The 16763-nt window shown below is 41.5% G+C and overlaps 1 protein-coding gene across 4 annotated transcripts in view; it reads right to left on the bottom strand.

The window, feature by feature from the left end:
- The window catches only part of NBAS (NBAS subunit of NRZ tethering complex), a 461789-nt gene that overhangs the window by 148321 nt on the left and 296705 nt on the right, over positions 1-16763 (bottom strand). For all 4 annotated transcript variants that reach the window (XM_070069748.1, XM_070069749.1, XM_070069751.1 and 1 more), the window contains exons 39-40: positions 12561-12637; positions 11724-11861 (exon numbers count right to left, since the gene is read on the bottom strand). In XM_070069748.1, the coding sequence (XP_069925849.1) occupies positions 11724-11861; positions 12561-12637 (215 nt within the window). The remainder of the gene's footprint in view (positions 1-11723; positions 11862-12560; positions 12638-16763) is intronic.

Below are 16763 nucleotides of genomic sequence, written 5' to 3'. Positions count from 1 at the left end.
TTGAAACACCAGAAATCAATCCAAACATCTACAGCCAACTTATATTTGATCAAGGATCCAAAACCAATCCCTGGACTAAGGACAGTATGTTCAATAAATGGTGCTGGGAAAATTGGATTTCGATATGCAGAATCATGAAGCAAGACCCCTACCTTTCACCTTACACAAAAATTCACTCAACATGGATTAAAGACTTAAATCTACGAACTGACACCATCAAATTATTAGAGAGCATTGGAAAAACCCTGCAAGATATAGGTACCGGAAAAGACTTCTTGGAAAAGACCCTAGAAGCACAGGCAGTCAAAACCAAAATTAACTATTGGGATTGCATCAAATTGAGAAGTTTCTGTACTTCAAAAGAAACAGTCAGGAAAGTGAAGAGGCAACCGACAGAATGAGAAAAAATATTTGCAAACTATGCAACAGATAAAGGGTTGATAACCAGATTCTACAAAGAGATCAAGAAACTCCACAACATCAAAACAAACAACCCACTTAAGAGATGGGCCAAGGACCTCAACAGACATTTTTCAAAAGAGGAAATCCAAATGGCCAACGGACACATGGAAAAAATGTTCAAGATCACTAGCAACAGGGAAATGCAAATCAAAACCACAATGAGGTTTCACCTCACCCCAGTTAGAATGGCTCACATTCAGAAATCTACCAACAACAGATGCTGGAGAGGATGTGGGGAAAAAGGGGCACTAACCCACTGCTGGTGGGAATGCAAACTGGTTACGCCACTATGGAAGTCAGTCTAGAGATTCCTCAGAAACCTGAATATAACCCTACCATTCAACCCAGCCATCCCACTCCTTGGAATTTACCCAAAGGAAATGAAATTGGCAAACACAAAAGCGGCCTGCACATTAATGTTTATTGCAGCTCAATTCACAATAGCTAAGACCTGGAACCAACCCAAATGCCCATCAACAGTAGACTGGATAAAGAAATTATGGGACATGTACTCTATAGAATACTATACAGCAGTCAAAAACAATGAAACCCGGTCATTTGCAACAAAATGGAGGAACCTGGAAAACATTATGCTGAGTGAAATAAGCCAGTCCCAAAGGGACAAATATCATATGTTCTCCCTGATCAGTGACAACTAACCGAGCATCAAAAAGGAAACCTGTTAAAGTGAAATGGACACTATGAGAAACAGTGACTTGATCAGCTCTTGTCCTGACGGATGATGTACAATGTAATACTTTATCCATTTCAGTATTCTTTTTTGTTCTAGTACTACTGGTTGAACTCTGTAATTAACACACAATTATTCTTAGGTGTTTAAATTTTAACTGAAAAGTGATCCCTGTTAGGAATTTGGAAAACATTATGCTGAGTAAAATAAGCCAGTCCCAAAGGGACAAATATCATATGTTCTCCATGATCGGTGACAACTAACTGAGCACCAAAAAGGAAACCTGTTAAAGTGAAATAACACTACGAGAAACGGTGACTTGATCAGCCCTCATCCTGACTGTTGATGAACAACTTAATACGTTATCCTTCTTAGTATTTTTTTTTGTTTGTTCTACTTAATACTTTTGGTTGAATACTGTAATCAATACACAGTTATTCTTACGTGTTTAAAATTAACTGAAAAGTGATTGCTTTTAAATATAAGAGAGGGAATAAGAGAGGGAAGAGATGTGCAATTCGGGACATGCTCAAGCTGACTTACCTCAAACGGTAGAGTTAGAAACATACCAGGGGATTCCAATTCAATCCCATCAAGGTGACATGTACCAATGCCATCTCACTAGGCCCAGTGATCAATTTCTGCCCGCAATTGATCATAATGATAGGACTAAGAGCCGAAGGGATCACATAAACAAGACTACTGTCTGCAAATATTAGCTGATAGAATAAAAAAGGGATACACAGCAGACTCATAGAATGGCAGATGTCCTAAATAGCACTCTGGCCTCAGAATCAGCCCTTAAGGCATTAGGATCCAGCTGAAAAGCCCATGAGAGTATTTCAGGCATGGAAAGCCAAGACACTCTGGCAAAAAAAAAAAAAAACAACCAAACAAACAACCAACCAACCACCTAAATGAAAGATCTCCACGTGCGAGAAACCAGTGGAAAGAACAGGCCATCAAAGAAGGAGGTACCTTTCTCTGAAGAGAGGAGAGAACTTCCACTTTATTATGATCTTGTCCAAATATGATCACAGTCGGTGAACTCAAAAGGCTTCCATAGCCTTGGCTACTCATGACAAGAGCCTAGGGTGATTACTGATGCCATAAACAAGAGTGTCAATTTGTTAAGTCAACAACAGGAGTCACTGTGCACTTACTCCTCATGTAGGATCTCTGTCCTTAATGTGCTGTACATTGTGATTTAATGCTATAACTAGTACTCAAACAGTATTTTTCACTTTGGGTTTCTATGTGGGTGCAAACTGTTGAAATGTTTACTTAATATATGCTAAACTGATCTTCTGTATATAAAGAGAATTGAAAATGAATCTTGATGTGAATGGAAGGGGAGAGGGAGTGGGAAAGGGGAGGGTTGTGGGTGGGAGGGAAGTTATGGGGGAGGGGGGGCATTGTAATCCTTAAGCTTTACTTTGGAAATTTATATTCATTAAATAAAAGTTAAAAAATTTTTTTCACCTAGTTAAAAAAATATAGTCTTGCTTTTTCAACTATCATAAATAATACCTGATAATTTGTAATAACTTACCCTGGACATAATTTTCATCATTATTGCCTCTGGATAAATTTTTTGCAGTCTACCATAAGTGTTTTCAATCTAAAGATGCAGTTCAATAACCTATTATAAATGGCTAAACAGCTGAGATGGAAAGTGCTTTCCCCAGGAGTAAGTTAAGGGGAAAAGACCCACCTCTGTCCTTACAAACATGAACACTTCTAGTTCTATACACAAGACTCAACCAATTTTTATTCTGCTCAATTTGAGCTCAATGAGATACTGTTCTATGAGTCTCTAATGACAATAAGAGTATTCAAACCAGAAAAAAAAAAAAAACAAAAACAAAACAAAACAAAAAAAAACAGAATCCCACAGTTGATGGAAAGGACGATATGTGATTAACTGGCCTCATTTATTTATATTAAAGTTGGTCTGAATGTCCACACAGCAATAGCAGCTCAGTCATGATTCTAGAATTACTTAACTGAGAGCTTAATCCTTGAATAGCATTAATTCAATTACTCACAGTTTCTGAAAAATACTGTATATGTTGCAATATAAATGAATGGGGGGAGGGGACCAGAATCTACCTTGAGTTCTCAGAAACACACTCCCAATTACAGTCAGCTGCCAGCAGTTCTAATGTGCATGCTCTCAAACCATGCTAGAGATTTGTCAATGTCAAGTCTGCATTTCCAAACTTAGCCTAATATTCTCTCTTGATCCTATTAAAGAACAATGTGGGAATACTGATAAAAACCAATTAAAGAAATCTTGAGTGCCAGCAGGTGGACTGGAGTAAAAGTCAACCTCACCATATTTAATTTTCCCTCCTCTATGCATAAAATGAGTTTTACTCTCAAAAGTCAAAGACATGAGTCTCCTGGGGCAGATGTTTGGCACTGGAGCTAAGAAGCTGCTTTGAAAGTCTGCATTGCATATTAGAGTGATGGGGTCTGAGTCCCATCTCTAATTGTGATCCAGTTTCCATTTAAAGCGCACCACAGGAGGCAGTAGTGATGCCTGCCACCCACGCAGGGGCCCCACATTAGGTTCTGGGCTCCTGGCTTTGGCCTGGCTCAGCCAAGGCTGTTGTGGGCATTCGGGAGGTGAACCAGCAGATATAAGATCACTCTCTTTCTGTCTCTTGTTTCTCCCTCTCCCCTGTATCTGTCTACAATTCAAATTTTAAAAAGATGAATCTCTACAGATCACAGAATCTCCTGCACAAATCAGGTACAGTAAAAGCGGGATACACCGAACAGACTTTTAAGTGAGTAGTACTAGTTTATATTCTGGCTCTGTCACTTAGTAGAGATGCAACTTAGAACAAGTTATTTCGAATCTCGGTTTCCTCCCCTATACGAGAGTGTCAGTGACTCTTAGAGGCACAAATACCATCATGTATTTTAAAGCATTCCTTTCTCCATTACTACATGAAAGCAATGTGGTCCCAGAGCTTACTCTCAAGGAATAAAATGCTAGTGACTGATAAAGAAGTGCACATAAGCAGTTCACAGAAGGCATCTGATGATAAACACCATCACAGAATCCCAAGGAGAGCCGGGGACCTGAGAGAGGGGAACAGAGTCCCTCTCAATTCTTCTGAGGCTCAGTCTCTTCAGATGCCAGAGGAGCAGCACCTGATGATCGATCACCTTTCTAAGACTCAAATGCTATGAATATATCAGAATTCGATCATCAAAATAAAACAAATCCTTGTGAATCCCTTTAGGTGTGGAAATAAGGGACTTCTACATCCCTCTCATTTAAGCCTCTATTAATTAAATATTCAGAGCATATTTCTTTCCTCAAAAACACAATTTCAGACCAATATATTATAGCCTACAAATTCCGAAACACAACGTTAATCTCATCGCCTTTACTAAGCAGAAACTGTCTAGAGACTCTGAATAACTTTTATTTCATAATCTTTGAACTTAAGAACAAAAAGCTAATGTATTAGTCTTTGGAAGGGAAGAGGCCTAGTGTAAGCATCTGACTACTAAGGGTCATTTAGCACTGAGAACCCTGGAAGACAGGCATCTCGTAGTGCCATCTCTGCAGTTAAGTATCTTGCCAGAGACCAGGAAGCTGCTTCGTGGCAGAGATATGATATCAAGCATAATGGTTGCCAAGAACCATCCCTTTGTATTTGCTATTCAAAGAGGAATATCTCTTAAAATTACAAGGCTCTTGACTGGCCCAGGGGATACACAGCAACCACTGAATGTAAATAAGACTCGGCATTAGAGGTAGGCGCTGTGGCACAGTGGATTAAGCGCTACTGTAATGCCACCATCCCATATTGGCCAGCATCCCATACTGGAATGTGTCTTTTGAGTCCTGGTTGATCTGTTTCTGGTCCAGCATCCTGTTAATGCGCCTGGCAAGGCAGGGGATGATGGTCCAAATACTTGGGCCTCTGCCACCCAGATGGAGTTTCTGGCTACTGGATTCAGTCTGGTCCAATCCTAACTGTTGTGGCCATAGGGAGTGAACCAGTGGATAGAAGGTATCTCTCTCTCTCTGTCTCTAGCTCTCTATCATTCTGCCTTTCAAACAAATAAATATTAAAACAAAATGAAACAAAACCAAACCAAAGAAAAACAAAAAAAGAGAAACAGAAAGAGAGAAAGACTTCGCATTAGATCAATTTTCAGTCATTTTAACACTGCGATTCTGTATTATTATGGGTATACGTTTTTTGAAGAAAAAAAGATGTATGTATTCATTTGAAATGCAGTTACACAAAGAGAGGAAGAGACAGAAAGGAAGAGATCTTCCACCTGCTGCTTCACTCCCCAAATGGCCACCATGGCCAGGGCTGGGCCAGACTGAAGCCAGGAGCCTGAAGCTCCATTTGGATCCCCCATGTGGTGGCAGGGGCCCACATACTTAGGCCATCTTCCACTGCTTTCCCAAGTGCATTAGCAGGGAGCTAGACCACAAGTAGAGCAATCAGGACTCAAACCAGTGCTCAGATGGGATGCCAGCACTGCAGGTGGTGGTTTAACCTGCTGTGCCACAATGCTGGCCTCAACAATATCATTTTTCAGTATAACTCTGTGATAGAAAACACCTCCACTTAAAATTCTGTCTAAATAAGGTGGTGAACAGAGGCATCCTGTTAATTCCCCAATGATAGTTTTACAGGTATCCGCAAGTTTACAAACCACCAAATATTTGTTAAATACAAAGGAAGTTTTTTTAGTTCTTCAATTTACTAATTTATTGTGTAAAACATAATACTAATGAGAAGAGAAAACTTCTCACACAGGCTTTTAGACCCCTCCCTCCAAAAAAAATTAGTTAGAGGATAAAAAACAAGAAATTAGCATCAAAGCCCTGGATTACTGGAATTTCCCTCCTGAACTTCAAGTTTCCCACCTCCAATATTAAAGCAGCTTCCCCGTGCAGAGTCTTCATACAGATGAAATCTGAATGGACAACTGAGTGTATTCCACGTCTAGCTCCCTGTGAAATCGTTTTCTTATCACTGGCATTACTACTTTCTATTTTTCCTTCAAGGAACTTGACTGGTTATGCTGACTTCCAATATTCAATTTAAATTTCAGTAAAAATTCCTATCCTGAGCTTATCACTACTTTTCTCACCTTCCTTCTCCTAAATACTTCACTTCATACATTCATTCATTTGACCCCATTGTGCAGAATATTTACAGTTCCTAAAGCATTTCTCACCTGACTCCTGTTTGGCCTCAAGCCAACCCAGTGATGTGCACAGGAACCACTGTTCCTGGTTTACAGACACCCAATCTGCCTTTGATGCATCAGTGGCTGTGGTCTTGTGACCAAGAAGGGAGTCAAACTGCAGCTTTCTACCCACTGCTCTACCCGGACTGCTGAGCAGGTCTCCACAAGGTTCCACGTCCCGCCTCACACCTAACATTACCCAGGTTTGTTGCTGTTGTTGAGAGTACAAACTTCTCTCCCCCTTTTTCCCATGAAGTTTCACACAAGCATGGAAGCTTTTAACCTCTATGAAGTTTGTAAAGGTCGCATGGGCTGCTTCACAAAGGCCCATATTCAGTATTCCTGGTGATTTCTAAATACATCACAGGCTGAAAAATCTAACTACCACTAGGAGTTTAAAAAGGAACGTGTGGAGAGCTAAAATATTCTATCCCCCTACTCAAAATATGTCAATGCAGTTCTTCAAGGGGGTGGATAAAATATGATGTATTTAAAGAATATAGTCTGATCCAAGTCTCTGTAAGAACAGAATATACATAAATCTTCATGACAAGAGGAAGCTCAGGGACTTAATCTGCTGCTTACTAGGAGAGGTAAGAAGTCCATTTTCATTTATAAGAGTCTCCATTTCTTAGCATATTGTTTGGAAAGTTTTAAACAGGTGGTGTGTTTCCTCTCTAGGGTTGCTATTTGACATGAGGTAATTTTCTACATAGTGTTTTCAACTCGTGGCTTAAAAACACACATTTTAGAAAGAGTCTACCATAAAGTATGCAATGTCATCCCTGCTACGTTTGCTTCCCCCGGCTATAAAATTAAAGAATTTGTGTCCATTTTCAACTGATTTCCTCTCTGGAAGCTTTTTTTGCAAGAATGTGTTTTAAAAACATCACACTTTGAGATACATCTGCAATAACTATACAGGAAAGATGTAAGTGAACCTCAATCGAGGTACAGAACACCATGGGCAGCTCACGAATGCTTGCCTAAGCAGCAGTTACATAAACATGGACCTGTATGGCCACGAATCACTTCTGGATGGACATGAGACACTAACTTCTTATCAGAATCTAAATCAAAACGGAATGAGTGTGGCTAAAAGCTAATTGCAGATCTCTTGCTTCTGTACATACTAGCTTTTCTTGCTAACAGCTAAGGGTGTATCTTGTGAAACTACGTGGGCCCAAACTCCCAGGACTAGGTTGACTGATATGTGTCCTTCACTGTTATCTTACAACCATATCTTGGATCTGTTATTGGGTTTGTTATTATTAACTGTTATCTTACAACCATATTCTGGTTTTCCTTTTTATTGTTCACTGCATACCAGGAGTCCGGTTTGAAACTGTGAGCCCTAGTGGACAGAATACTATAAAAAGCTGTGTAACTTGTTGTTGGGGGCCACATTCTGGTAGAGTGTCAGTCCCGATCGGTGGCCGGTCTCGATCGGTTACCTTGCCTCTCATTTGTCTCTTATTTGCTTCTCATTTTCAATAAAATTTATGTGTGACTGTCACTGGTTTTCGTAATACTCTATTTTAGCTGATGAGTGGATGCAACAATACCACTTTCACAACTTGAATATTTTGGCCATGTATCTATTATTTTTTAAGCATAAAAACCAGTTAATTATGGCAACGCTAGAAGAGAAGGTCAGCTGTTCCAAGGACCATCCTGGAGAACTGTCAAGTTCCTGGGCCTCTGCCGGCTGGCTCAGGATGCGCTGCCCTTCTGGAAGCACATGCCTGGAGTCACACAGACAGACACTCTACCACCCTTTATTCAGACCGAGCAATCTACCAGAGTCAGTACTCCTGTGGCACATATCTACAGGCAGTGGGAAAAAGAAAGTGTGAAAAGACTGTGGAATCAAAACAAGCCGAACTGACAGCTGAGTGAAAGCTAAGCTTCACTGGCTGTTATTATGTGTAGGCAACAAATTGAAACCACTTGGATTTCAATTTTCAAGATGATTCATCAGGAGTTTGTCATATTTAATTCTAAACCCAGCAGTGCTATTTTATGTGAGGAAGATGCTGAAAAGACTCAAATAATGAGCCATTAGGCAGTCAATGGAAAACTCCTGGGTACATAAAAACACAGTGATTGTGCCCTCTTTCTGATCCAAGAGGGTCAGGACTCACAACTGCAAACCTGAAGCCTCAAGGCTGTCTTGATGCACAATGGAAAAAGACACAACTCTTACACTTGTTCACACGCCACTCAACAGTCACTGAGAAACTACAGAGGGTTAAGTCTTGGGACACGCAGAGGGATGAAACTCCTGCCCGCAAAAAAGGTCACCACACCGAAAGAACTCTAACATCCAAAAAGGAACTGTCCCATGTGTGAACACATATGGAGAAGAGGGAACTGGGAGAAGGCAGCTGATGTCAGCAGAGGCTAGGAGGGCGGGGCAGGATGCACCTTGGAGCTCAGACTCTTCATCCCCATGGGCAGAAAGAGGATTTCAGCAGAAGGAATTACACCTGCAAGTGCACAGCAGCATGGAAAGGGATGTTTAAATTCAGAGAAAGACTAAGTTCCCAACAGCTGGAATATAAACTTCAAAAGAGAAAGCACTGGGCACACAGACCTGGAGGGATGGGGAAGAGGCAGCCGGCTTCCTGAGGGCCTTGCTGTCATTCAGAAGCACAGATTTTACCTGGCAGACACAGTCGCTCATGAAAACTTCCTGCTGGGAATTACCCATTAGACCAACATGCCAGAGACATCCCTCCATTCCCAAAAAGACTAACACTGCTACTTTCACAACAAAGTTAGAGTGGCAGTATATCCACGTAAAAAGGCAAGGAAAGCCTGGAACCAGGAACTCTGAACAACAGGATGTCACTTTCTACCGGAGATAACTCTTGAGTCTTCTCCAGAGATTTCGCCTCTGCAAAATAGGGTTGTTTAAAGGATTGAACGGGGGCTGGCACTGTGGCAAAGTGGGTAAAGCCAACATGTGCACTGCTGGCATCCTACATGGGCACCGGTTTGAGTCCTGGCTGCTCCACTTTCCCTGGTATGGCCTGGGAAAGCAATAGAAGATGGCCCAAAGTCCTCAGGCCCCTGTGAGAGACCTGAGCCTGGATCAAGGTGCAGCTATTTTAGACTAGGCCTCCATCTTGTAACCCAGGCCTGACCAGGCCCTGAACCCTAAGCCTAAAGCTCCTGAAAGAAGAAAAATAAATTCCCCATGCAATAAACACCCCTAGCAATAGCCAATCAGCAGATTGCAGGGAAATACCTAAAGTTCCAGGTGTCTTTTCCGGCAGTTAAGGTGACTGATAACATCCCGAAACCCAGCAGTTTGGCATGTACACCCTAGTGGCTCAGACCCTATACTTGAGCCAATCATTTTAAAAAGCATCAACCCCAAAAGCCATCCAACCACCTTTACAACCAGGTCCATTCCTGCCACTGGATGCACTAAGCAATTTTAAGAGATATTCTTTGAATTTCCTGCAGAATGAGATGATTTGCTGAATGCTGCTACAATGTATAGAATGTCTCTGAAAACCCTATAAAAACCCCATTAACTGCAAAGTCAGAGATCTCGATCAGACCCACTGCATCGGTGACGGTTGAGAGTCCAGGCCCGGACCTGCAATAAAACTCTCGTGTGTTTTACAGCAGTATTGGCTCCTTGGTAGTCTTTGGGGACAATCAAACCAGGCACAACATCTGCACCTGCATGGGAGACCAGGAAGAAGCTCCTGGCTCCTGGCTTCAGCTATTGTGGCCATTTGGGAAGTGAACCCCTGGATGAAAGACCTCTCTCTGTCTCTGCCTCTGTAATTCTGCCTTTCAAATAAATAAATAAATAAAAGAAAGCTCACTTTAAAACAACAAATAAATAAAGGATCAAATGGCAGCATGAATGTGGAAAGTACTTTAGGATAGCCAAGTGCCTTTTTAGCGGTACTTTTATGTTTCTACTGTCCATTGATAACTCCCATAAGCAAGTCCTTAGACTGACTGTTGTTGCTTTAATCCCCACCCTGACAATTTCCTAGTACAAGACACAGAACAGCCTCTACTCAGTCACAGTGAAATCTGGTCACACACTGCACTTCTTCCTTCTCTAGAGTCAGGCAACTTTTCATGCCTGGAATTCTAAACAGTAAAAGTTTAACATTATCTCAATGCCTTGGAGGTGGGGGGCAGTATATATGACAGCCAAGGTGGTATTTCTATGCCTTTTTCACGGTGAGAGCCCTCTGTCTGGAAGGCTCTTTCCCCAGGAATCTAAATGATAACAAAATATGCCTCTAAGTATAATATACCAAATATGCAGCTAATAATGGTGATAGTGCCTGTAGGAAATTTTCCTGGGTTGTGATTGGTTTATTCATTCTTCCTCTTCTGTTAAATAAAAATTGATGAATGAATGCCACAAGTGGAACATTTTCGTATATTACATGTACTTGGAAGTTCTCAGGCATATTTCGGGTGACTGAGACAGCTAGAACTTTGATAAACACATAAAATTATTTACAATCCATATTAGACCATGATAGGAGGAATTCTACCTCAGTAACACATGGATCAGTGCCCAAATAAGATGCAATGCAGGTCACGGTCACGGTGGCTTCACCCGTTACAGCACAATGCCTGGCCCCACACAGTGGATTTGAAATTCTATATATTTGCTCTTAAAGTGGTGGTTTTCTTCAAGTGATCCACTACAAAGAGGGAATCACTTCCCAATGCTCACGATGTAAACCTGCAGGGCTATGACTTTCCAGAGGCAACTGTAACACTCTGTGTCCACAAAAGAAAGTACATCTAGTTCAGGGCCCTCTTAGGTCCTTTCACTCAAAATGAACCATAAATTACAGAAAGGCTGTCTGAAGCCTGTGGCAATCACGAACAACACGCTTCAGCATTTCATCTGTGCCATCAGTACTCTCACTCTCTCTGACCATAAAAGAGAGAGCGCAGCGTGGCTCAGAGTATTGCACTGCCTCTCTCCTGAAATGCACTGGGCCCCCTTCATTTTGGGCAGTGAGTTAAAAAAAGGTTCTCCATTTAGCATCTCTGGCTGCTTGGGCCCTTTCTAACTAAGAACTTAGTAGACAATCATGAACTAAGTGAAAGCAGAGTTAGGGGGAAGAAACAGCATTCTCAATAAATATTAAAAACCCTACCTTTGACTGCTACCTGGAGCAGTCATGTAACACAGAGCACATGTAACACAGAACAGGCGAGCACAGCGTGCCTGCCATATGGAAGCTTTCTGGAGATAAAGCGAGACATGTGTTTTGACTGTTTGAGAAAAGCTTGAACTCTGCTCATTAATAAAGTAGAAACCATAAGGACTCACCCTGTAAAGAGGATGACACTTGTCCGTGAAACACGGAGCCAATCGGGCATAGATCTGCAGGCTGTAGTAATATGCTGCCAGCTGCAGTGACAAAGCCGAGTGTGACTGCTTTTCAAAGCACTTGTTAGCATCTAACACCTAGGAGGCAAAGGACAAAATTCAGGAAGAGCATTATAAATCATTACATCTCCAGTCATTTCTGCAGGACTTTGGTACAAAAATTCCATCATATCAACTCAAGTACAACTTCAACTTAAAATAACTCTATGGGACCAGCACTGTGGCACAGTGGGCTAAGCCTCCACCTGGAGCACCGGCATCCTACAGGGTGCAGGTTCGTGTCCCAGCTGCTCCTCTTCCCTGCTATGGCCTAGGAAATCAATAGAAGATGGCCCAAGTGTTTGGGTCCCTGCACCCACATGGGAAACCTGGAGGAGGCTCCTGGCTCCTGGCTTTGGATCTGCATAGCTCTGGCTGTTGCAGCTATTAGGGGAGTGAACCAGCAGGTGGAAGATCTCTTTTTCTGTCTCTCTCTATCTGTAACTCTACCTTTCAAATAAATAAATAAAATCTTTAAAAAAAGTAAAAAAGTAATCAACTATACTGAAATTCAAACACTTTATAAAGGTGGATCCTATGTGTGTAAAACTGGATTAAAGATCCGCATTTAAGCTATCACTGCAGTCTTCCTTCCTGGATACCAACCAGTATCTTTCAGGATCTAAGAACTAGGCAAAGGAAACGTGAACAATAAACAATTTTACTAATTAAAACCTTTAGTACAGATTGTTGGTTTACTCATTTTTAATTTCTTCTTGATAATAAGGGTAAACTCACCTGTGGTAAGGCAAGGAGATAAGCAAGAGCCAAGGTCATGTCATTTGGCAAAGCATCACTTGCTAGTTGTAACAGAACTGAAAACAGAAGGGAAAAAAGCATAATTTTGCTTGGTGATCTACAACACATTACAGTCACTGGAAGTCAAGTGTCTCTATGATTTCAACAGATAATGAGCTCCAGAAGACTCCTGAAAGCCCTTCGTGAAGTCTATTCAACACCATCTAAACAAAGATCCGATTGAACTAGGTTAAGTAGTGACTTTGCCCTAACTGGGAGGGGCACTGCTGACCCTTACTTACAGGTGAGAAAATCCTGGCGGGGCTGCAGCCAAGTACAAGCATAACACCTCACTGGGCTGGCTTCTTAAAGCCGGGTCTCTTGGTTTGAAAACCAGGCTGTGCTATAAAAGTATGCATATCAATGATCACTAATGAGGAGACTGATCATAATGTATACTAAACATCAGAGCAATAAAACAGCTCTGTGCCTGCAAATTTAGGACACATCTTTTGACTACGTAGTGAGGACATGATGTTGTTTCTTCCAACAGCCTTCTTCATCACACTTCACAAAAAGAAAATCAGACTCTCCTTTTGTCTGTCTTAAAAAATCCCAACAATTAACAACTCTTCCATAAAAAAATTGCTACCTAAGCAACAAACTGCCAATGTCATTGCTTTAACAGAGAGTACACTGTCAACTGAGTATTTATATACAGTTTGTTTTAATGAGGATGTATTCTATTAATTTAGGGTCTTGTCACAAACACCAGATAATCTTATATAATCACAATGTAAATCCTTTATTTTTTAAAAGCACAGACTCCTTCCATCTGCAGTGCTGGCACACTGGGTTCTAGTCCCGGTCAGGGCGCCGGATTCTGTCCCGGTTGCCCCTCTTCCAGGCCAACTCTCTGCTGTGGCCTGGGAAGGCAGTGGAGGATGGCCCAAGTGCTTGGGCCCTGCACCCCATGGGAGACCAGGAGAAGCACCTGGCTCCTGCCTTCGGATCAGCACAGTGCGCCAGCCACAGCGCGCCGGCCATGGCAGCCATTGGAGGGTGAACTAACAGCAAAGGAAGACCTTTCTCTCTGTCTCTCACTGTCCACTCTGTCAAAAAAAAAAAAAAAAGCACAGACTCACTCTGAGCCACACTAATGAAGGTGAACTGTATAGGAATAACCTAATGATAGTGATATTGGAGGTTGGAAATGCACCACATGATTTTTTTCCCCCAGAAGATCTACTTTACTTACATTAATATTTAAGCCATTTGTACAAGTTGAGTTTAGCCAACAGTCTGGGCAGCGGGCATGGTGGGCGAAACATCAAAGGCAGACCTACATCTCAATACTTCCTGTGGATAATACATATGAAAAAAATACTGTGGCCCTACAATGTTCTCTAAATATTCAATATCTACCTGTTCTCCAAACAAACCTATGTACCACCAGCCAGCCTTCAGCCTCCCAAGGAATCTTACAGCTTCAGGCACATATTTTAATGAAAAAATATTCATTCTAAAACCCACCTCCAAATTCATATTTTTATTCAACATCAGTGAGAACTATCTCTGAACCAGACATTGCCCTGTGATAAGAATCAGAGTCTCCACCCTTTGGGAAAAAAAACAGACCAGGGCAAGAGAAAGCCTGAGTGAATAACTTGCACAAACTATTACGAGAGCAAAGAAGTATAAATATTGGTGAATAAATCCTAAAAGATGAATGAGCTGAGCAATAGATTTTGAAAAACAGAAGATAAAATAAAAGAAATCATGTAAGTTTAATCTGCTGAAAATCCTACTGGAGCACAATTGCACAATTTACTTGCAGTCCAGAAATCATATACTACAAACACACACACACACACACACAGACAAAACCCCAGGGCAGTTGCTTTGACTTGTGTCTGCGTGATACATTCTATCATTCAAAACGTGCCCACTAAGCCTCCAGACCTTTATTTTGAGATGAGGAAATACAACTGCTTCACATGCTCATAATTCATTATTGCTAATTCTCTTCCTTATGTCTTTCCTAAAGTGACCTTCAGTTGCACTTCATTTCTTTTCTTCGTTCTAATTTTTTATGCACAAAAGAAATTTCCTTTCTTTATGCACAAAAAAGGGACAATTTTCAAACACGTATATTTGAACCCGCTCATCACAATTAGCTTTTTCTCTTCAAAGGAACCCCTCAGGAGCCCTTACATCAGGAATGTGGCTGCTTCTCCAGCTAGCAAAGAAGCTACCATTGTGGCTGGAGAAACTTCCATGTGCTGAAAGCTATGACAAAAACTGCCCTCAGAGCTTTGCCTAAAGGGTCATCATTGCTATCTTTCATTAAGCAGTGAAAAATGTTACCCTAAAATACAAGTATTTGCTCCAAATTGATAATACCCACATAGATTTCATATTTACAAACTGTGTGAAACATGTTAAAATCCTGGCAATCCCTAAAGAGAGCAAGCAATTTGCCAGTGAGAATGACTTTGACAAGCAAAACAATCACCCCAGAGCCCAGACCCTGAACCACCTCCTCTATCTTGGCTCCTAACACTCCCAGAGACAATCACCCTCTGGTCTCATCACCCCAGCGCAGGTACTGAGCAAGCAGAGACTACCCTCTTCGAAATCGAAGCCTGCTACAATTATCCATGGTCTTCCATCTAAAAAACTTGCCCCCACTTTTCCCCATGCTTTCCCAGTATATCTCTGCCTCTGGACTGCCCAAGGTGCTTCCATACACGTGCTGTGATGTGCTTCCTGTTTCCAGGGAACTGTGAACACCCCTTCTTCCCTTCAGGAACATCCATTTCCATGTCCATGCTGCTTGACCATACCTGAATGAAACCAAAACCCCAGAACACTGTGGAACAGCAACTCAAAAAATATCTATAAATATACACTGAATCTCTGGACTATAAAACCAGGCAGAATGATATAGCAGGAAGGTACCATCCAAAGAATCACAAAGTCCTGGGATCAAAGCTCAGGGCCACCAGTGATTGACTGCATTACCTGATTTACAGAATTCCAAATGTTCTGGACTTTAGAAGGCTGTATGTTCCTAAATATTGTATACACATTATGGTGTACATTATTATATATTACATGATCCTCTCCCTCAGCAAGGGCCAGAAACACTCAGTAATTAAAGACATAATATTTCTGCTGCAAAATATTTGAATACTTAACGACATAGGTAAAGACTAAGCAGTTTCATGTCAGTTAAATTTTTGATGCCGAGTTACAGTAATTCCTTTTAGTTTTCAAAGCACTTTGGATTTGGGATCTGAGTACTATTCCTCACACATATAAACTAGGATTACAGTGTACAAACTACACGACTTGTCTCTAACATAAAAAAACACCTAGTAGGTCCCCTTCCTCCCACTATAAACTACAGGTTTGAGGAAGTACATAATTTTCTTCATTTAGAACATGTTCTGATTTCCTTCGGAAAATGATTGATAATAGATACTTTTATTAACAACTACCCGTGGTAGTGGAGGCAATTACTTCCATTACATTTAAATCATGATTATTAACGAACAACTGCATTTAGGCACCAAAGCGAACGTCTTTAAGAAACAGCAGACAGCAAACAGCCATACCACCCTGAAGGCCCCTGATCTTGTCTGATATTGGAAGCTAAGCAGGGTCGGGCTTGGTTAGTACTTGGATGGGAGACGCAGCAGATACATAGCCACACCTGACTGATGCCTGCCTGCTACATATATACACAGCTGCTTCTCACTGAGCACCCAGCAATCATCTGAATACCTCACAACCCCTCTGTGGAAGAAGTTAGCTGTTTTCTTCAAATTATTAAAGAAGTTTAACGGCACAACAAATTCTTCTTTCCTTATCAAAGAGGTTTAAAGGCACAACAAGTTCTTCTTTCCTATTTGCATTGTGCCAATACACACAGAAATCATGGCAGTCTTGGGGAAGAACATACTGCTCCCTTTATGCTAGCAATTCTAACCAACTCAACGGCGCTACTTTCTTAGACTTCTTTAATGAGTACTCTGCCTGCCGCATCCATCCCCCTGACACCAGGTCTTGCCCCAAGTCCCTCTGTCCCATGTCCCCACTGACAGCTGTCTCAAAGGTGACCAAATCCAACAGTCTGTTCTCCTCTTCCTCAGATCTCATGACAGCGATAGGCACTCCGGAAACAGTCCCTGTCTGTCG

The sequence above is a fragment of the Oryctolagus cuniculus genome, chromosome 2 (assembly GCF_964237555.1).
Source record: "Oryctolagus cuniculus chromosome 2, mOryCun1.1, whole genome shotgun sequence".
In the NCBI taxonomy this organism is placed as follows: Eukaryota; Metazoa; Chordata; class Mammalia; order Lagomorpha; family Leporidae; genus Oryctolagus; species Oryctolagus cuniculus.
This window is presented reverse-complemented; position numbering and strand designations above follow the sequence as displayed.